The following is a 22,274-nucleotide window of genomic DNA, read 5'->3' on the forward strand; positions in this document are numbered from 1 at the left end:
CAGAGGCTTAAGGAACTGGAAATCTAGAAGTAGAAGCTTCCAGGTTCTATTTGTCACCAAGCCCCCAGCCCTCTGCTCATCTTTTGTTTTCTCTGGTTGACGTGTGGGCCATGATCCTCCACATAGTTCCAAGAAGGCTGCCATAGCTCCAGACATCAAAGCCTCGTACAAGCAGAATCCCAACAGGAAAGGAAGATGGACCAGTTGCTGATTTCCATGGACTCAACCGTATCACAGCCGCTGCAAATGGCAAGTTGTTGGATGTTTTAGTCTCTCTGCTGCTGTGAGCTTAGCTATTTATTCTGTCCCATGGGCTTTGGTTGGTGCCATTTGCTGAACAGTGGGCTGGGAGGTTCAAGGAGGTGTCTTCGTTCATCTGTCTAAGGCCTCACATGGTTTCTCTGATTGCCTAGTAGGAGCTTCCTCACACGGTGGCGGTCTCTTGGCCATTTTTCATAGCAGCTGGTCTGTCCCAGTATCCCCACCACCACAAGACGTTATCTTATACAGTTCCGACTCCCGGGGAGGGAGACCCTTTTTCTCTTGGTAGGTGGGGCTTTGGGTTTGCGGTGAAGGCTTAACTTAGTAGGTCTGTATTGTCCAAACCCTGAGCATTCCCAGCGAAGCCATGTCCCTGCCTAGGCTCCTGGAAGATAACCTTCCAGCCCCCAGAACAAACACCATGAGGGCCTGTGGCCTTGTATTTGAGCTGGGCCCCTATTGCAGGTGAGACCCAGTGTCTAAGATTGGCGGAGTTCATGCGCACGTGACCAACTCTCACTAAACATCACAGATGCCAAGGCTTGGGGGCACTTTCTGCTGTCAGCAGTTTGCGTCTCATGCTGAAGCCGTGTGAACCCAGCCCTAGGCCCATTGTCTCCCGGACTCTGACCCTTGTCTTTAATCTTGCTGAGTTTAGTCTGTGCCCCGTCACCGTGATAAGCCACAGTCAGCTTCTCTGTGTTCCTTCAGCCCGTCTGAGGGCTCGCTGAGCACAGATAGTTCCAGCCTCCTTCTTCGGAGATGGTCTACAATAGAAAAAGTGATAGCGGGAGAGTCGAGCCTTCTCTGGGTGCTCTTCCCAGGACACATCCTCTAGGCTTTTCTTCAAGCCTCCCTTCCCTGGAAGCTTGCCCAACCTTGCTATCATATGCTGGGCGCGGCTAAATGGTCACAGTAGTCTACTCCCAGGACCGGGCATCCCCAGGAGGAGCTGGTGAGGAAGATAAGCCGGAGGTTTCAGAGGTGATCCCATGAGAGAGCTAGCTCTCAAGATGTCAAGGGCTGTGTCCAAAGTCTCACAGCCGATGGCCGCCCAGGTCTGTGTGACTCCAGGACCCAGACATTCAGGCTGCGTTGAGGATGGGGGACAATGACAGCCTTGGGAGACTCCGTGAGCGTAGGCTGGGTCACCAGAGTGTGTCACAGAAGGTCATAGAAGGGAGGGGACACAGTGGATGTTTCCTCAAAGCTCTATACATTCTTGGAGGACTGAAAAAAAAGATCTTGCTTCTTTATGAAGAGAGGCTGGCATTGACCTGAAAATTGTTTATGCTACATTTATTTATTGACGGGGCAGCAAGCAGAAAGTGTACGTACGTCATAGAACACGTGCAGAGGTCGGAGGACAGCATTCTGGAGTCAGTTTTCTCCTTCTGCCTCGCCCAGCAATTGAACTCCGGCTTGGCAGGAGGTGCTCTTAACTGAGTGAATTGCAAGTAGTTCGACGGGGGCTAGCCCCAGGTCTCAGGGAAAAACTGTCTCAAAAAGAAAGGTGTGTGGCTAGCGAGATGGCTCAGTGGTTAAGAACACTGGTTGTTCTTCCAGAGGTCCTGAGTTCAAATCCCAGCAACCACATGGTGGCTCACAACCATCTGTAATGGGATCCGATGCCCTCTTCTGGTGTGTCTGAAGACAGCACACTCATATACATAAAATAAATCTTTAAAAAAAAAAAGAAAGGAGGGAAGGAAGGAAGAAAGAAAAGTGTGGGTTTGGAGTTTTAGCTCAGTGGTAGGGTGCTTGCCCTAAGCTCTGGGTTCAGGTCTCTGCTCTGGGGGGAAAAAAAAACAACGAACAAGGAAAAGAAAAAAAAATCATTTAACCAGGACTGATGGATGGGATCACAAATCAGGAACTTTCTCAGAACCTGCTCTCAGGGGATTTAGGAGGAGGAAGGAGAAGGCATGCAGGCCACGGGCTGAGCCGCTGCCTGATTTGTGTGGAGTGGCTCATCCTGGTCCCATCAGGGAAACAGACTGGCCCTGGCTGTCCCATCAGATCCTAAATAGCTGGAGAGGCTGGGAGGAAGTCAAGCCCTTCTAGAGCTGGTTCAGGGCCCAATTCCCTGGTAGCAACGAAGAGGTACAGCAGGAGTTGGGGATGGGGGCGTTGGGAGACACTTGTCCTGACTGTTGAGGTCTTGGGGCTTCAGCTGAACTCACTAAACTGACAAGATGTATTAACGCTTAATCTTCTTTGGAGGCCTGCTTCTGCAAAGGAGCCTGGGAGCTGTAGTTTTTAAACGTTGTAGTTTTCAAGGTCTTCCCGTGCCATCCCAGGAGAAAGGAGAAAGAAGGGAAGGGAGAAGGGAGGAGAGAATAGCTTCAGCCTGGGGCATCTCGTTCCTCCTGCCACCTCCAGATGGAGGCCAGGTGTCCCCAGTGTCTTGCAGGGTCATGGACCACAGTGTGGTGCCAAATTGAATTGAATGCTGGCTTCCCTCCCGGACTAGTCCCCATCACTGCCCTCTGGACAGAGTCCCTGCAGTTCAGGACACAAGAAGGTCACCTGTTTGTCATAGAGAAGATGAGCAGAGGAATGTGACGGTGTGGTTGCTAGTGAGTTTTTGGAGAAAGCTGGGGTGAATCAGGGCTCTACTTGGCTGCCTGTCCCAACATGCCAATTAGAAAGAGGAAGGGACAAAGACAGAGACAATGTCTTTGTGTCAGTCAGTGTGGCCACCTGGGAAGAAGAGATAAAAGGGTTCGGTGACCCCAGGTTTACCTCCAGATGGAAGCTTTCGGTTGGCTTAGAGGAAGATTTGGGTTAGAGGCTGACTTGTCCGTGTGTCCTGCTGTTCCTGGTATCCAAAGAGGCTGCAGGTTTAGGGTGAAAGGGAGACCTTCATGTCTCTCTGTCAGGGCTGGAGGTGGAGGGTGGGGGTGGCAGTCTGGAGCAGTGCCTTGTGGGAGCTGACCTTTATCTGCCCCCTCAGTCTCAGTTTTGCATCTTCAGACTTCCAGGCCCTGAGCTCAGCCAGATGGACGGTGTCCTAAGGGATCAACACACTGACAAGACAAGCAGGAGTCTGACCTAAGGAGATACCATGGGGGCATGAGCGCAGCGTGCTGGCGCACATGTTTGGTCTGAGCACTCAGAGGAAGGCAGATCTCTGTGTGTTTGAGGTCAGCCTGGTCTACATCATGAGACCCTGCCTCAAAACACACAAACAAAAATGGTAAACTAATGTACTCTAGGCTGCCTCCTTTAGTAGTTATAGCTGCTCTCTCAAAACCCCTTTCAGCTGGCTTGCTGAGGCACCCCTTTAAGCCCAACAGTCTGGAGGCAGAGGCAGGTGGACCTCTGTGAGTTCAAAGCCAGCCTGGTCTCCAGAGTGAGTTCCAGGATAGCCCAAGCTAATAGCAAGACCCCCGTCTCGAAAGGAAAGAAAGAAAAGAAAAACAGTCAACTCCATATTGATACTGTGTGTTAGTGACAAAGTGCCACACCAGCGCCTGGCAGGTGACTTTTCATTAGCTCCAGTACACAACACCAGGCTCACAACTAACCAATCAATCAGTCCTTTGCCGTCCTGTGGTGGGGTTCATGCCTGGAGTCAAGTCTCTGGCCTGAAAGATCTAATTGGACAAAACTGGGCCAAGTGTCCTTTTCCTGTCCTATCAGAAGGAGCGCAGATTGAGAACCCATGTGCCAGAGATGACAGGGGAAGGGGCCCGGATGGACACAGCCTCTCTACCTCTCTCCCCTCACTGAGCATTAGTGCTGGGATCCAAGGCTGAGCTGCCCTTGGCTCGACCCCAGTTCTTGTGAACTCAGTTGAAAGGGCTCAAATTGTAGTGTAGAAGAGAGGCAGGTATATCACAGAGCAAAGGGGAAAACATTCTCCAGGGGTACAAGGGGATCAAGGGACCCACCTACACTTCAGACAGGCCCTGCACAGTCCCTAGACTCCCCAGAACCCACCAGGTTGGCATTCTGTTCAGGGGACTGACCAGCCCATCTGCGTCCACTGTTTCGGGGAGGGATAATCCTGGTCTGTGTTCTTTACCGATAAGCGCACTGCTGGATAAGGCTCTTGTAGGATTTAGACAGTTACCTATTAATGACACTTAAAGCAGTTCTGAGACGTCTCCGCGCTGGGCCAGAACTGTGACTCAGAGCCCGTTCTTTCGGCTCCCAATAAAAATCCTGAAGTTGCAGCTTCAGGTTTTACAAGGGGCTAAAGATCTGGGAGGGTGCCCTCTATGGAACCTGCAGTCTCAGTCAGTATCTGAAGAGCTAGGTGATCCTGCTGACCGCCTTCCACCGGGCTCCCTCATGCTTGCAAGAGGGCTGCCAGCAACCAATGGAATACTTTTTTTTTTTTTTTTTGCCCTTTTTCAGCCATAGCAAAGCATCTTCCTCTTCTCTAACCTTGGGCTGTGGGAAGCTCCTTTGGCTCCTATAAGACCAACGTAGGAAGTAATAATGCACCTGTTACCCCTGCCCCCAGACATGGTTTCCCCACATAGCTCTGGTGGTGTCCTGGAACTCACTCTGTAGAGCGGGCTGGCCTCGAACTCAAGAGACTCACCTGTCTCTGCTTCCTGAATGCTGGGATTAAAGGCATTGGATCCACCGCCTGGCACCAGTTAGCCTCTTACATTCCTAGTCTGAGCATTGGCAAGGGTGGGTTGTTTTGGCCATCTGACAGTAATGGAGACTGTCCTGCTGTGTCATGAGGGCCAGCTGCTCCTGTTTGGTTAGCTGAGTGTAGACTGGAATCTGCTAAAGAGGATTCGTTTGCATTTGTTTGAGTGTTCCATTCCCTCCCTCCCTGGGCTACTCTCTTTCCTCTGGCTTCTCCATTAAATACCCCCTTTCTACAACACAGTTAACTTAAGACAGCCTAAAGACGGAGGAGCCGTGGAGGGTGGGGTGGGAGGCTTGCCCTAGACACCCCAGCATTTTCCCAGCTTGTTGCATTTTCCCAGCTTGTTACATTTGTTTACCGTTGGCAGCTTTGTTTGCCCTAGGCTACACTGGGGGGGGGGGTGCGGGTGGGGGTAGCCTCGTTCTTCTTGGCAAGAGGGCTGAGTTCCACACCCAGGAAGACCGCGAGGGTAAACCTTCACCAGGGAGGCATGTTTCTAACCACTGCCCACCCAGCTGCAGACAGTGGAGAGCCGTGAGTCAGGCAGCCTAAACAGCAGAGGGGAGCTTCCCGATGGTGGTGGTGGTTGGGGCTGGGGTAAAGTCATCACTGCCTAGCATGAATGAAGCCCTAGGTTTCATCTCCAGACAAACTGAAAACTAGTCGTCTTAGGTTACTGTGTTACAGAAAGGTATTTAATGGAGAAGCCAGAGGAAAGATAGAGTAGCCCAGGGAGGAAGGGGATAGGAGCTGGCTTGGTGGCCAAGGTGACCCCTTGGCACGGCTAAGGTTTGAACAGGGCAGCTGAGGGTAGCCCAGGAGTGCATTGCCCCGTCCCTTCTGGTAAACTGCGGTTTCTCCGTGGGTCGGGTGGTCTCGGCTGTCCTTAGAGAACGCGAGTCGCCGCTGTCACAAAGGTTCGGGTTCCAGGGCGGAGAACGCGGGGTGCGGAACTGGCTGCCGCTTGAGCGGCCACTACCCGGAACCGCGGGAGACGTGGGTGGTAAGTTAGGGTACACACAGCGCCCCCTGCCGGCGATGAGCACAGGCTGGGGGCTCCGGCAAGCCAGGAACCAGCAACTGCCACCGTAAATGCTCCCCAAGCCCAAAGAGCGGTATCTTCTTCCAAGCGTCCTTGTATTTATTTATCGCTTATCCACTCATTTATTTGAGACAGTGTTATATCAGAGGCTGGCCTTGAAGTCGCGCTACAGCCAAAGATGATCTTGACCTCGTGAATCTTCCTTTCTCCACCTCCCAGGGGCTGGGATGTCAGGCCAGTACCGCCAAACCCAGCTTCATGTTTCTTTTTAAAACAAACCGTGTCACTCACTCAGGATCCCCGCAGAACCCACCTTGTCATTTAGAAGCGGGACGGAAGTGTGGGCTCCCTACTTTGGCTGTTACACGGGAGATGGGAAAGATAGCGGGGACTAATGAACTGGGAGATGTTCAGGAGGCCTGGGGAAGGTCATTCATTCAAGCTGTGCTTGGGAGAGCTGACTTCTCCCCATCCGGAAGGCTCCAGAAACCAAGACGTGGTCTATGGTCATGACCTGTCCACTCACTGTAAGAATATTCTAGCATTATTTCTCCTTTAATTTGATTTACCAAACTTCAAGCCCCATGACATTTTCTTTTTTTTCTTTTTTTTTTTTTTTTTTTCGGAGCTGGGGACCGAACCCAGGGCCTTGCGCTTGCTAGGCAAGCGCTCTACCACTGTGCTAAATCCCCAGCTCCATGACATTTTCAAAACATCAGCTCACACAAGCTAGGGGCTGCCTGGGGCTAGCAACATTTTCCTTGCTTCTCAGCCTCCACCCCAGGCGTTCTCTCTGCCCAGAATTCCCCCTCCCCGCCCTCCCTCTCCTTCCCCCTCCTCCCCCCATTCGGCCCAGCTGGGTGAGTTTCTGTTCACTCTTCAGAACTCACGATATGAATAGGAACTCCAACACATCTTCTTGGAGCCTTAGTATGGTGAGGGTGACTCGCCACCACTCAGTTCCCCACAACACTAAGCACACAGTAGGTGCTTGTTTGTATGCCAAACCGATGTACGCAATCACACTGCCCTAACGCTCATGGTTTACAAGCCCCCAGAAAATTCATTTCACATTTTCTCATGGAAGGTCCTTCCATTCAGTGTGATTGGACATGACCCAATTGGACATGGCCTTTTCTGGTTTGGCTAAACCCTGAGGTTTTGGTGTTTATAGTTTATCTCTCCATGCCAGTTTGATTCTTGGAGCCCCGTGGAATGGCTGCGGCGGCACTCCGGACCTTAGATCCCCAGGTTAAAATTCAGCCCGAATTCAGTTGCTGAATTCTCTCTGTGAACAACAGGGGATTCCAGGACCACGGTAGTGGGCGGGGATTATGCAGATTAGGTGAGGGCGTGGCCCTCCTCTCTTTCCTGAGTACAAACTGAGGTTCCAGAGAGCAGTACAGATGCACCTGAGGTCCATCGGAGGCTGGGGGAGAAATCTAAATAGAGAACCTGGGATTCCACATAGGACTTCCCAGTTTCTGGGACACAGTGGACCTCACAGCCCTTTGGGGCTTGTTAGCTTATGTCCCCTTGCCTAAGTGTCTCTGGGCAGTTGGCATTCAAGTTCTAATGTGATAAAATGCCCTTTTGGGTTACTGGTTCCTGACCTGAGAAGTCAGGTCTCTCTCTCTCTCTCTCTCTCTCTCTCTCTCTCTCTCTCTCTCTCTCTCTCTCTCTCTGTGTGTGTGTGTGTGTGTGGTATGTATCAGTGGGTAGTGCTGTCCCAGCATGCATGAGGCACCGGGTATGTAGCATATGCCTCTGATCCCAGCACTTTGGAGGTGAAGGCAGGAGGATCAGGAGCTCAAGGTCGTCCTTGGCTACATACTGAGTTTGAGGTCAGCCTAGGCTACAGGAGACCCTGTCACAAAATCAATAACCAAAACAGCTCCATCAGGCTCATCACTGGGGGCCTCTGTGCCCCTTTCCTTTAGAGATGTGAGGAGAAGGGTAAGTGACAGGCTGGAGCCATCTGCCCAGGTCCTAATAATAAACCGGGAGAGGAAGAAGTTCCGGCACTATCGGATCTGGGGGGAGGGGCTCTTGTTACACCCAGCACCATCTGCCATCTCCCCTTGTATGCCAAGCTGTGGGCAGAAGAGGGGACTGTGAGGAGGAGGAGAGGAGAGGCCCATGGGTCCTCACTGCTAGCAGGGTGGCCCACTTCCGTTTGTTTTCCTCTTTCACTCTGGGCAGGACATTGCAGACAGAGGAGACACTGAGAGAACGAGAAAGAAGTGGGCTTGCTAGCTTTGACCTCCAGGACCCAGTGTCTAAGCAGAAAGGAAGCTTAGACGGTGAGCTGGTCACTCAATGTCCCTTCACATACCAACCATCCTACCCCAGCACCCCCTCCCTGAGCATCAACTTTATAGATGGGAGGCCAGAGACAGTGACTTTCTCCAAGTCCCACAGTAGGGTTAAGACTTAAACTCAGGACCCTAGAGACTTCTCAACTCAGCAAGACACTGCTACAGGGAGTTTGACAGTAACCCGGCAGTCCAGGGTGGGTCTACCCTATGACAGACAAGCAGATGAGACCACCCCAGGGTGGGCTCTCCCTTGTCCTTGGAACCACCTGGAGTCTTCTCTGGTCACCCGGGCCTTCTTTCTCTATCTTGCCCAGATTGAAGCAACAAAGAAAGAAGGCCTCTTTAGGTCACCTGGGCATCCTCTTTCTCTGTCTTGCCCAGATGAAGAAACACAGGAGGAAGGTCTCTGAACCCCTTCCGGAACTTTCCGAGAAGGCCAAAGAGCAGTTGGCTGAGGCAGAGCTACGGAAACTAAGGCAGCAGTTCCGGAAGATGGTAGACAGCCGAAAGTCTTCCAATTTCCGCAACCAGCGGATGATCGCCAGCCAGTAGTAAGAGGGGTGTGCTGGTGCGGGTCTAGAGTACAGCTGGGGCCAGGGGCCACACTGAACCCATCTGGGGACCAGAGACCTTTTATCCTATGCTTTAGAGCTTCACGGGAGGATCCAGAGGTCTCCGGAGGACGGGTGGTCCTCAACCAGGCCCCGTTTTCCTCTCCGATGCCCCTCTTGCCCTGCGGTCCTTGCAGACAACACTCTTACGTATCAATCCCAGTTCCAGCACAACCGGAAGCTGATTGGTTGAGGTGTCCACTGCTGTCCCGTCCAACGAGCTGCGGCAGTGACTGGGCGGGGCCAAAGGATCCCAGAGGGTCAGGGAATGTTCCCACGCTGCCACAGCGCCCATCCTTTTGCAACTGGGGGAACGTGTCTGTAAGTTCCATCAAAGAGAACCTCGCTGCCAGGATGTTTGGAGTTCAGAGAAGGGCGCGAAGGGGATCTTTACTTTTCCGTGGGTTCATTTACTCGGGGCTTGGCTGGTCCCTACCCTAGTGTACAACCCCGTTAATTTTAAAAAGGCGTTTTTTAAAGAGCACTTTAGCGCCATCTGTTGGAAAAGCTCTCATTTTGTAGAACAAGACAAAGTGCCTTGGGGTCAGTAAGATGATCCCGCTAGTCTGATGGCACCCACAAGGTTAGAGGGAGAGAACTGACTTCCGTGTTGTTTCTTGATCTCCATATGCACAGGGTGGGATGCTAACACCCACACATATGTCCATACATTCATGCATACACAAATATATGGTGGAAGAGAAAAGCGGACGCTGGAGAGGTGGCGCAGCGGTAAAGAGTACTTGTTGCTCCCGCAGAGGACCTGAGTTGGGTTCCCACGACCCACATCTGTCTCACAGCCACCTGTAACTCCAACCCCAAGGATTCTATCACTTTTCTGGCCTCTACAGGCACCCCCTCCATGCCTACTCTAATGCCTATAAATAAAGCGACAGAATAAATGCATTGCTGTGCATGGTGGCATACATATCATACGCCTTTAATGCCAACACTCTGGAGAGCTGGATCTCTGAATTTGAAGGCCATGTGCTCTACACATGTTCTGAACTAGCCAGGGCTACCCAGTGAGCCTGCATCTCAAGATTTTAAAAGGAAAACACGAACACGCTCTGTGAAGTTCTCCCTTATACTTCAGGGTACCTGCTCCCTTTGCCCAGCCCCAGCCCCGCCTACCAGGCAGCTGCTCTGTAACAAAGTAACCACTCTCTCCTGTGACCGGCTCAGGCCAGCTCAGCTGAGGTGCGTTTTCCTTCTGCCTTAACAAGGTCCCCCTCCAGGTAGGAGTTGAGGGGGCAGAAGTACCAGCAACCTTGGAAAAGACCATCTGCTAGGTTCATTAGTTACACATGGCGTCCAAATGATAGCGAGTGAAATAAAACGAAGTGTTTGGTTCTGGAGGCACACCAAGAGTGGCTTAAGGGTTCCCTAGCCTCGTGAGACTAAGCAGGTGTGCCAGACAATGCAGGGTCATGGCATCCTTGTTATTATTGTCGTTACAGATGGTCCCATTAGATAGTTCCATTCCTGGACCTTGGCCCATTGGCTTCTGCTTCTTTTAAATAAAGTTTTATTGGCACAGCCATGGGAGTCATGTCTGACCCTGCAGTGACAACTCCACTTCAGGATGAGTTGAATTACAAAGGGGTCTCTCAAAGTCTATACTGTTTCTTGAGGCTTTTTGTAGGCACTGGCTTGCTAATCTACATTCTAGAACATTCTAGAACATTCCTTAGCTTTCTGCAGCAGCGCTCCCAGCAGATGGATGGGCACAGCTCACTTGAGGCTCTTGTTGCAAGGCAGGCTGTACCCCTGCTGAGGTCCGGTTGGAGTCTGAGATCTCAGACCTCCTAACATGCCAAGTGCCGATGTCTGTCCGAAGCCTTCCCAGTTTCCCTCCATTCTATTTCCTGATCCCTGCTCAGCTCCTCCCATCCCCTTCCCATATCTCAGCCAGTTTGACACATTGCTAGCCTCAGAGAGAGGCCTTGGCCAAGGGATCAAGGTTATTGTACAGCTCCATGTTGATACAAACTTCAGAGTCCTGCTCCAGTTTTTTTTTTTTGTTTTGTTTTTGTTTTTGTTTTGTTGTTGTTGTTCATGCATGTGCACATGTAGGAGTCAGAGATCAGAAGTCAATTTTTGGTGCTCCTCAGGGATCATCTGCCTTATTTTTTAACTACGTGTTTACTTAGTCCTTGGGTGTATGTATAAGGCTCGTGCTTGGCCATCAGAGGACAAACTCTTGGGATTCCAGCCTCTCCTTCCTTCATGTGGATTTCAGAGATCAAAGTCAGGTAGCCATGCTTGGCTGTCAGTGCCTTTACTCATGGACCCATCTTGCGAGCCCCATCTTGGTTTTGTCAAGACTGTCTCATTAGCCTGGAGCTCCCTGACTAGGTTGGCTGGCTTGACAGCTAACTCAGGGATCTTCCCGTCTCCACATCCCAAACCTGATTGTGTGCACAGGTACTGGGATGGACCTGAGGTCTACAGGCTTATACAGGAAACACCTTACTAACAGTACCAGCTCCCGAAGCTACTCGGTGAAGGATTTTCACTCATACCGGGGCAGCCTTCCCCTAAGGAGGGTGGAGCAGGAGAGACGGGGACGATTGGAGTCAGGGACATGGGGCTCCAGATCTCAACCTGAGCCCCCTACCTGGAAACCCTCCTTGTACCGGAACCCCTGCCATCCCTCAGGCTCCTTTCAGGGGTAGGATTCCCTGTGGGTTCCGTGAAGGTGGTTTAGGGGCTACTGGGCTAAGCTAGAACCACCTTCCTTCAGCAAGGAGATAGAGAATTTGAAAGCGGAGCAGGCAGAGACCACCTTGCTTCTGAGCCTCGTGAAGTCGCCAAAGAACCTAGACCTCAACCAGAAAAATTTCACGGAGCTGCGCTTCCTGCTGCAGACCAAGGGGGACTACGAGGCTCTGATCTCCTCCATGAAGGTGCTGCTGGGAGAACTGGATGACAAGGTGAGACTTCCCTGGAGGGGACGGGGACAGAACCGCCACGGTGCCCTAGGCAGAGTGGAACATCGCATGGGAGCTCAGTTCCATCAACCCTGCGTGTCCCCTGCCACCTCGAGTCTCAGAACCAATCCCAGCATCCTTAGCATCGGACAACAAGGGCAAGGTTTTGGTGCTGTAACTAAGATCGCTCTGGGCTTCAAACAATGCCAGTTTCTCCCGCCTCCATGCTGTGCACCAAACATGGGTTAGAGAATGGGCCGTTATCTTTTCCTTCTGAGACGGTGGGTAGCATCTCTCAGGGACATTGACAGGTGTTGTGGCAGGAGAAAAGCCTTCTGGGAGGTCTCATGTTGGCCATGAGGTAGACATGGCATTCTGAGCATGATTCATCGGTTCAAAATAGTCCTTCAAGACTGTGTATCATTGGATGATGGCGTTACCTGTGTTTCTCACTGCATCCCAACCTTTCCCCTTAGGAAAGGGGAGGGTTCCCCTGAGTCACTGTGTTGGGAGTATGTAACTCGTTAATTCATTTGCATTTACTTATTTTTTATTTTTAAAGATTTATTTATTTATTATATATAAGCACACTGTAGCTGTCTTCAGACACACCAGAAGAGGGCATCAGATCCCATTATAGATGTTTGTGAGCCACCATGTGGTTGGGGGAATTGAACTCAGGACCTCTGGAAGAGCAGCCAGCCCTCTTAACTGCTGAGCCATCTCTCCGGCCCACATTTACTTATTTTTGAGGCATATATCTGTAACCCTGGCTAGCCTGGAATTCACTGTATAGACCAGGCTGGCCTGGAAGTCACAGAGATCTACTTGTCTCTGCCTCCCAAGTGCTGGGAATAAAGGTATACCAGGCCACCCTTACTCCCTTTTTGTTTTGTTGTGATATTTTATTTTTAAAATGTGTGTGTGTGTGTGTGTGTGTGTGTGTGTGTGTGTGTGTGTGTGTGTGTGAAAGTAGTGCCCTGGGATTAAATCCCCTGGAACTAGACTGTTGAGCCGATCCTGTATATTCCCATTGTTATGGGTGCTGGGAACCAAACTCACGTCTTCTGTAAGTCCCCGGGCAATGGAACATAGGACCTTGTGCCACGTCTTCTATTACTGACTGTGTTTCAGTCCCTTAATTCATTTGGAACCAATGTGGTAGCCAAGTAAGACTGGGAATGACACTAAATTCAAATGCATTTTGATATGTGAACACTCTGGTCCAACATATTTAAAATGGCCCTGCGAAATCCTTTTTGCAAAAGGCCCACAGTCCTACTTGGGTTTGGCAAACTACGGTGTCTCTGTGGTGACTCCAGCCGTACAGAAATGACTGGCTTGGCTGTTCCAATAAATCTTTATTCATAACAATAAGCCATGGGCCAAAGGGCTGTGGTTTGCGACCCTTGGTGTGACTGATTCTGCAAGAGACTGCACACACGTGGAGAGCCGTCAAGGCTTCAGCCGAGTGCTCCTGCCCAATGTGGGCTTCTTGTGTTTGCAACCCAAAGAACATGTCTGAGGTGCTGATAACCTAATCTCCCAAGTGGAGACCTCGGAACGTTTCAGATCCATCAAAGACAGTCTTCCCATGACGCCACACCTGGCCACTTCAGGAAGAGTCCCCAGTCCCATTCATAATTGGAGAAACTGGACGAGCAGGGAGTATCCTAGACGGGTCCTGGGAAGTCACAGCAGCATCACGGAAGCAGCTGCAGGTGTTCTGTAACCCCATTCTAGGCACTTCTCAGGCGAGCAGTGTTGACAACCAAGTGTGACCACCACAGGGGCCAGTGCCGTTTCCTCTAGAAACTGTGGCTTGGGGAGGGAGGCTGGAGAGAGGGGGGATTTCTGTTCACGGGTAGGAAAATTCACACGCAGAGCCAGTTTTTTTCTTTACCCTGGGTGGGGTGGGGTGGGAGTAAGTCAGACAGAGCAGGAACCTGGGAGTCAACGTCACTTTGCCTTTAACCCCCCCCCCCCGTGGGAATGGTCAGTCTGTGCTCAGCCGATCCTGGTTCGGCTGGATGCTCCCCATCCCTCCCCTCTCTCCCAACCTCAGATTGTTCAGATGGAGAGAAAGATCACAAACCAGAGACAGATCTTCTTGAAGACACAAGAGGCCAACAATCCCCGGAAGCTGCAGAAACAGATCCACATTCTGGAGACCAGACTGAACCTGGTAGGTCACGGGCTGCTCTCTAAAGCCTCAACCCCCCATCCAACCTACATTGCACCCCCACTTCCGATCCCACTGCACTCCCCTGCCCTCACCCCCACTCCCACCACCCCCCTCTGTGCTCTCAGATGAAGCTTGACCTCTGACCTGTCAGCAGAACTTATGGTTAGAACTTGGTGCTTGGGAGAAGGTGGACTGAGAGGCAACCCTCACCCTCAATAGCACCCCCTCACCCCATTCCTGACCCCAGGCCCTAAATTGGTTTTGCCAGTGTTCTATGAAAGCAACAGAAAGGCAAACTTTTGTTTTTATTTTATTTTTTGGGGGGAGGGGCGCAGGTTCACTCTAGTTCTGGAACTTGAAATGTTCCAGCTTGGCTTTGGACTCATGGCTATCCTCCTGTCTCTGTTTCCTGAGTGCTAGAATTATAATTGAATGCCACCATCCCCAACTGGAGTTAATTTCCCCCTTCTTTCCTTCTCCGTCCTCCCTCTCTTTCCTCTCTCTCTCTTTCATTCTTTCTAGGTCGGCTTCAGTGCAGGCTGGCCTGGGGTTCACTATGCAGCTGTAGCTGGACTTGAACCTTCCAATCCTCCTGGTTGCCTGCTGAGTTCTGGGGTCATAGTTGTGCACCACCCCACCCAGTTGGTGTATTTTAATTTTCTTTAGAAGCTCTCATACTGTTCCCCAAACCCTTCAAGGGCAGGACTGGCCTACACTTCCATGAACAGTGTAACCAATATCACCTTTAAAAAAAAAACATTTTAAAAAGTCAAGATCCATTTGTTCAAGAGGTAGAGAGAAACGGGGACTAAGAGAATGTCCCCACTCCTGTCAGTCACTCTGTCCCCACACACCTGTCAAAACTTCCCCCATAACTGTCACACTGTCCCCAGACCTGTCATGCTGTCCCCACACCTGTCACTCTGTCCCCACACCTGTCACATTGTCCCCACACCTGTCACTCTTTCCCCGCACCTGTCACACTGTCCCCACACCTGTCACTCTGTCCCCACACCTGTCACATTGTCCCCACACCTGTCACTATGTCTCCACACCTGTCACACTATCCCCACACCTGTTACTCTGTCCCTACACCTGTTATTTACACTGTTCCCACACCTGTCATGCTGGCTGCTTCCGCACCTGTCACTCTGTCCTCACATCTGTCAAACTGTCCCAGCACCTGTCACACTGATCTCATTGTCAGAACATGGCTCTGACTGTAAACTACTCCTACCCTGAAGTCTGTTTTTTAAAAATAGTATAGAATAGAGTTTATTCAGGGTATGGGGAGGAAGTTGATAGGATAGTAGGGCGGAGAAAGAGAAGTAGAAGAATAGAAGAGGAGTAGAGGCTGGCCATGAGCACGTGGAGGGAAGGGGGAGGGGAATGGGGACAAAGGGGACAAAGGGGAAGAGGGTGAGAGTGAGAGAGGAGCAAGAGAGCAAGAGCCACATCCTAAAGTCTTAAGATTAATGACTTACCTTAACTAACATAATTAAGGGAAGGCACCAAGACACTTTACCCCCAAATCTTCTGTTTCATTTTCTTTCACAAGCACAGCACCAACATTACACCTTACAAAATGAGTATTTTGTTACTATTTCTCAAAATCCGATCTGTGTTGTATCTTTTCTGGACCGACCCCAAATGTCTTTTAAAGACTGAGTTGATCTAGACCCCTGCCTGGAATTTTGGAATTCTCAAATCTCAGTTTAGAATTAGCTGCTTTTAATGGGGAGGGACTTTGCCTCCAAAGGGATGAAGGAGAGACATTGTAACAGCCAGTCTGGGCTGGGTGCTGCTGGCACCCAGTGGGCAGCAGCAATACCCTGACATCTGCCCCTGGATGGTCCAGTCTCTGGGTATGAGACCCTGTTTGAAGCACAGCCTCCCACAGGTCACTGTCCACTTTGACACGATGTTGACCTCCAATGCCCAGCTCCGGAAGGATATTGAGGATCTTCTCTTTGAGAAGGCTGCCTACGACCATGTCTACCAGCAGCTTCAGCGGCGTCTGCAGACACAGAAGAAGACCATGAATGTGGCCATCGAGCAGTCTACCCAGGCCTATGAGCAGAGGTGCTTGGGGAGGCCCAGCTCCCAGCTCATCACCCACTTGCTCCTCTTGAATGCCAGGGCCATAAGTTGCAGTCCCCAGTCACCATGTTTCCGGCAGGGTGCTGGGCACCTTGGTGCTCTGTCCTTTTCCCACAGCCTGAGGAATTGGTGTCTTCTTCTTTCTCAAAACAAACAGGGAGCCCATGGAAGAAAATGCAGTTGGGAGAGCTGTAATTTCAGCTCTCTGTCCCCTACGTGGTCTCTGGTGCTGGTCTGCAGGTCTTTCTCTGGCAAAGTCTTTTCTGGCACAGAATGAGGCTGTGGAGAGAACTGGCCCTAGAGTCAGACATGTCTGAGGCTGACTTCTGATTTCCACCTGCATCTGGATTCTTATAGAATCCATGTACTGTGCAGAAACTGATCCACACATACAAGGGGCAAGTGATGGTGGTGATGGCAGTGGTGGTGGTGAGGATGATGATGATGATGGTGATAGTGATGGAGGTGGTGGTGGTGATGATGGTGGTAATGGTGGTGATGGTGGTGGTGGTGATGATGATGGTGGTGGTGATGGAGGTGGTGGTGGTGATGATGGTGGTGATGGTGGTGGTAATGGTGGTGATGGTGGTGGTAGTGATGATGATGATGGTGGTGATGATGGTGGTAATGGTGGTGATGATGGTGGTGATGATGGTGGTAATGGTGGTGATGGTGATGATGTGGTGGTGATGGTGATGGTGGTGGTGATGGTGGTGGTGGTGATGATGATGGTGGTGGTGATGGAGGTGGTAATGGTGGTGGTGATGGTGGTGGTGATGGTGGTGGTGGTGGTGATGGTGGTAGTGATGGTGATGATGGTGATGATGGTGGTGGTGGTGGTGGTGATGGTGATGATGGTGGTGGAGGTGGTGATGATGGTGGTGGTGATGGTGATGGTGGTGGTGATGGAGGTGGTGGTGGTGATGATGGTGGTGATGGTGGTGGTAATGGTGGTGATGGTGGTGGTAGTGATGATGATGATGGTGGTGATGATGGTGGTAATGGTGGTGATGATGGTGGTGATGATGGTGGTAATGGTGGTGATGGTGATGATGTGGTGGTGATGGTGATGGTGGTGGTGATGGTGGTGGTGGTGATGATGATGGTGGTGGTGATGGAGGTGGTAATGGTGGTGGTGATGGTGGTGGTGATGGTGGTGGTGGTGGTGATGGTGGTAGTGATGGTGATGATGGTGATGATGGTGGTGGTGGTGGTGGTGATGGTGATGATGGTGGTGGAGGTGGTGATGATGGTGGTGGTGATGGTGATGGTGGTGGTGGTGATGATGGTGGTGATGGTGGTGATGGTGGTGATGGTGATGGTGGTGGTGATGGTGGTGGTGGTGATGGAGGTGATGATTGTATTAGTGGTGAAGATGGGATTACTCCTGTTGCTGCTAACAATAAACAGGGTGTCAGGAAAATCACTTCCTTGGGGTGCTCTAAACTCGCAGCTCTCTTAGGATCCCAAGTTTGGTTGCTACCACCAGAAAAAAAAAATTGCAAGCACACCCTGTTGGCCACTGGGCAGGCATGCAGTCCTCTGGACTGGCAAGGGAGAGGAAGAGAGGAAGAGAGAGAGAACACCCCGCCCCACCTTCCATCTCCCCACAGAGTGGAAGCCATGGCTCGGATGGCTGCCATGAAGGACCGCCAGCAAAAAGACATCTCTCAGTACAACCTGGAGATCCGAGAGCTCGAACGCCTGTATGACCACGAGAACAAACTCAAGTCCTTTCTGCTTGTCAAGCTCAATGACCGCACGGAATTCGAGGACCAGGCCAAGAAGCAGGAAGGTACCAGCCAGTCTTCTCCTCCACCTCTCCGTGGGCATAATGTTTGTGTGCGCTGTGTAAAGACGCTCCCCGTGTGGTTCAAATGCTGACCTGTCCACCCTCATCTTGTTTTATCCCAGACAAGGCATGGTAGTGCTTATGTCAAGAATCTCCCGTCTCAAGTTTGTATAAGCAACGTTTACCATTTGTTCTCCATCTTGTTGATAAAAGCTGATTACTCAGTGGCTAGGCAGAAGAGAAGATAGGGCAGGGCTTCTGCCAGTAGGGGTTGGGGGGAGGAAGGAAGGAAGGAAGGAAGGAAGGAAGGGAGGGAGGGAGGGAGAGAGAGAGAGAGAGAGAGAGAGAGAGAGAGAGAGAGAGAGAGGTTGTTGCAGTTTGAGTCATGAGAATAATCTTTTTTTTAATTATTTATTTTATTTATATAAGTACACTACAGCTGTCTTCAGACACACCAGAAGAGGGCATCAGATCTCATTACAGATGGCTGTGAGCCACCATGTGGTTGCTGGGAATTGAACTCAGGACCTCTGGAAGAGCAGTCAGTGCTCTTAACCGCTGAGCCATCTCTCCAGCCCAAGAATAATCTTTACATAGCACACAAAAATATTGTCTATACCCTCAACCCCCTTCTCATAGTTGGGCTGACAATCATAGCCAATAAAAACACAGCACACCTGGTTAAGTATGTGCCGTGCGGTGTTTGGGATACACTTCTACTGGGAGTGGTTTGTTTCTTAGCTGCAGTGAGGACAGAATTCAGCTTTTGGAAGCACAGTTGGGCCTGGGATTCACATGTGACTGCTTGCATGTGTTTGTCTGCCAGCCACAACCCGCAGATGTTTTTTTACCCTGTCTGTAGTGCAGGGGAGCTTTGAGATCTGCTAGACCTGGTATAGGGTTGGCAGCTCGCTTCTGGAGCCTTGCCTATGATGGAGTCATGGTTGGAATGAAAAGGCACAAAGGGTGGAGACAGGGGAAGCTGCACAGGTGTATTTGGTCTTTGTTTTTTTTTAGTATTAGGCCTCGTGCACACTAAGTATGCACTTTCTGAGCCACACCCATCCCCTTGTGTGTCGTCTCCCTCTGCCTTTTCCTACTATATCCCTTGGGACCATGTTGCTAGAAGTGTTTCTGAGAAATCTCGTACATGTCTTACTCTCTAAAATAAATCAAAAGCCACAAAGACATTCTCTCTCTCTCTCTCTCTCTCTCTCTCTCTCTCTCTCTTTCTTCCTCTTTCTTCTCTCTTTCTTCCTCTTTCTTTCACCTTCTGGACCGTCTCTTTTTTCTACCCATTGACTTGCTCTTCCTGCTCAGTCAACCATCCGTCCTTCGCCCCTCCCTTACCTGCTCCTTTGCAGCTGGCACAAGCCTCTATTCCATGCTTGATATGCTTGGCTTCCATGACGCCCTCAGGATGGCACCAAGGCGTAGGCATTCCTACAGTACCCCAGCTCCAGAAGATGATCCTGCAGCCCAGAGAGGACATGCAGCCCAGCCAGGGGCCACAGTAACTCAGTGGAAGATTCGAAATTCCATCCCAAATATGTCCGATAAGTCATCCCTTTCTTGTCTTGGGATGCATGTGTATACGATCATGTGCATGTATGTACACATGTGGATGTAAGCATGTAGGGGCTAGAGGATAGTCTTGGAGTCATTTCTCAGTCTTTGTCATTTCTCCCTCTCTTCCTCCTTTTCCTGTCCTTCCCTCCCCTTCCTCCTCATTCCTCCTTTTCCCTTCTCCTCCTCCTCCCCTCCTCCTCCCCTCCTCCTCCCCTCCTCTTCCCCCCTTCCCTCCTCCTTTTCCTCCTCCTCCATCCTGTCTCCTCCTCCCCTCCCCCTCCCGCTCCCCCCTCCCTCCTCCTTCCAGTTAGTGCCTCTTACCAGCCTGGAACCTCCAGCAAACCTCAGGGGATGATTCTCTGTCTCTGCCTCCTCAGCCCTGGTATCCTCTTCTCAGTGTTCATCCCGGGAGCAGCCTCAGAACCTCACACCCATACCCAAGCCAGGGAAGCCATCACCCCTCTTCCCTCTCACTGCCAGCCCAGATGGTCCTCTGGCTGCTCCGTACATACACAGGCTCCCTCTTACCACCGCCTCGGTGTGTCATAGTCCCACAACTTCTGTTCTGGAAGCTTCTGTGAGGTGCTCCCTGTACCAGTGTCCTGCTCCAAGCTGCCTTCCAAGTGACCCTTCTCCAGGGTCACAGCGTTGTGGCCTGTGGGTGCTGTCATTCACCCGACCGTTCAATCAGGTCCTCTCAGGTCCTCTCAGTGCTTAATTACCCTGAGATAGACCCCTTGCCTGGGATTACTTACCCTGAGATAGGCCCCTTGTCTGGGTGAGACAGAGTATTGGCCGTAATAGTATTCACCCTCAATGCCATTGGGCTAATCCTGGACACTGAGGCAGAGACAACCCCAGACACCTCAGGTCACCACAGACTCTTAGAAGGAAACGAGGGACCGGGATGGGAGAGGGCCATGCTGGGGCAGTGGCCACAGTGCAACCTCCTCGGGACAGGTGTCTGAGGAAAGCAAGGCATGGATATTTCTTTCTTTCTTTCTTTTTAAAGCTGACAACACCGGGTATTCTCAGGTGGTCTCCCATCCAAGTACTAACCAGGCCCGACCCTGCTTAGCTTCCCAGATCAGACAAGATTGACACATTCAGGGTGGTATGGCCGTAGATAGCATGCGTCTTTCATTCTCAACCTGTGGGTCACAGTCCCTTTGGGGAGTCAAATGACCCTTTCACAGGGGTCACCTAAAATCATCAGAAAATACAAATAGTTATATCATAATTTATTTACTTTTTAAAAAAGATTTATCTATTTATTTTATGTATGTGAGTACACTGTAGTTATCTTCAGACACCAGAAAAGGGCATTGGAACCCACACCAGAAGAGGTTGTCAGATCCCGTAGAACTGGAGTCCTAAGCAATTGTGAACCACCAGATAGGCCAGGCTTTGAACTCAGATTCTCTAGGGCAGGTGCTTATAATTACCGAGTCACCTCTCCAGCCACGGAGCCAGCGTCTCTCCCACTGGAGAGCACTGGTTCAGCGATGCTAGCCCGCCCCTGAGCTCCAGGGAGCTAAGTGTCTCCACCTCCCAGGCTGGGATTACAGGTGCGCCAGCACCACCTTACCTGTCCCGGGGATCGAACTCGGGTCTCCGTGTCTGTGCATCTGGAACTTCATCCGCCTTCCCAGCCCCTCATTAGCTATTTCTGATAAGGATCCCATGTCCAGGCAAGCTCTCACTTCCTCCCTCAAATAGTATGGATGATAGGGAACCAGCGTCACTTTCCTGACCTTTTGTGGTCTTTCTCTTTCCCGTCCCGCTACAGCTGTCAAAATTAAGAAGCATGGGAAAAAGAGGAAGGGTGAGAGCTTTGAGAGCTACGAGGTGGCCCATCTCCGACTGCTAAAGCTGGCTGAGAACGGGGACCTGAACCAGCTCACTGAGGACTTCCTGGCCAAGGAGGAGAAGAATTTTGCTCGCTTCACCTATGTCACCGAGCTCAACAATGACATGGAGACCATGCACAAGAGGACCCAGCGGATCCAGGTGCGTGGCTCGTGAGGCCTGCGAAGCCGGGGCCTGCCTATCCCAAATAGCCTTCCCCAGGGCAGTCCCCTGAAACCTCCATTTGCTCTGCAGACAATGTCCACGTGCGAATTCATGTCCCCACTCCAAACACGACCGTGACTACCACGGCAGGTACCGCCAACTCTTTTAAAGGCACTCTTAGAAATAGTTTTATTTTATGTATCCCGATGCTTTGCCCGCCTGTGTATCTGTGCACCACGTGCATGCAATACTCACACAGGCCAGAAGAGGGCATCAGCTCCCTTGGAACTGGAATTACAGATGCTGTGATGTGAGCTGCCCTGTGGATGCTGGGAATCAAACTGGGGCCCGACGCCTTTGTTTGTTTGTTTGTTTTCTTTCTTTCTTGTTTTTTAAAGAGTTATTTGTTACATATAAGTACACTGTAGCTGTCTTCAGCCACACCAGAAGAGGGCATCAGATCCCATTACAGATGGCTGTGAGCCACCATGTGGTTGCTGGGAATTGAACTCAGGACCTCTGGAAGTGCAGTCAGTGCTCTTAACCACTGAACCATCTCTCTGGCCCTGGCCACCTTTCTTGACCAAAGGCTTCCTTCCCAGTGGAAGGGAAATAAATGGTTAATGCTTGTCTTGGACAGACCTGGTGCCCATCAGCATAGTAAAGGTTCTGAGGAGTCCTGAAGGAGAGAAACTTGGCTACCCTTACTGAACCCATAATTTATCACACTTACCTGGCTCCTGGGCCTGCTCACACTAACAGCTTCTGGAACACTGTGCAGGCAGGCAGGCAGGCAGACAGGCAGACAGGCAGGCAGACAGACAGCAGACAGGCA

General features: G+C 51.1%; 1 protein-coding gene and 1 pseudogene across 21 annotated transcripts in view; one reads left to right on the top strand and one right to left on the bottom strand.

Annotated features, from left to right (window-relative positions):
- The first annotated feature begins 9 nt into the window (after positions 1-9).
- The window catches only part of Ccdc63 (coiled-coil domain containing 63), a 28,706-nt gene continuing 6,441 nt past the window's right edge, over positions 10-22,274 (top strand). For 3 of the 21 annotated variants that reach the window (NM_001437355.1, NM_001437363.1, NM_001437353.1), the window contains exons 1-8: positions 5,843-5,879; positions 8,121-8,221; positions 8,618-8,787; positions 11,594-11,783; positions 13,846-13,965; positions 15,866-16,047; positions 17,679-17,860; positions 21,216-21,436. In NM_001437355.1, coding sequence (NP_001424284.1) covers positions 8,618-8,787; positions 11,594-11,783; positions 13,846-13,965; positions 15,866-16,047; positions 17,679-17,860; positions 21,216-21,436 — 1,065 coding nt within the window. In that variant the 5' untranslated portion in view covers positions 5,843-5,879; positions 8,121-8,221. Of the gene's footprint in view, positions 250-5,842; positions 6,446-8,120; positions 8,222-8,550; positions 8,788-11,593; positions 11,784-13,845; positions 13,966-15,865; positions 16,048-17,678; positions 17,861-21,215; positions 21,437-22,274 lie in introns of those variants that run through there. The other 18 variants (NM_001437354.1, NM_001437362.1, NM_001437358.1 and 15 more) reach the window with 10 other exon arrangements.
- LOC120096078 (5S ribosomal RNA) lies at positions 20,437-20,554 on the bottom strand (annotated as a pseudogene).

The sequence above is a fragment of the Rattus norvegicus genome, chromosome 12 (assembly GCF_021556685.1).
Source record: "Rattus norvegicus strain SHRSP/BbbUtx chromosome 12, alternate assembly SHRSP_T2T, whole genome shotgun sequence".
Classification (NCBI taxonomy): domain Eukaryota; kingdom Metazoa; phylum Chordata; class Mammalia; order Rodentia; family Muridae; genus Rattus; species Rattus norvegicus.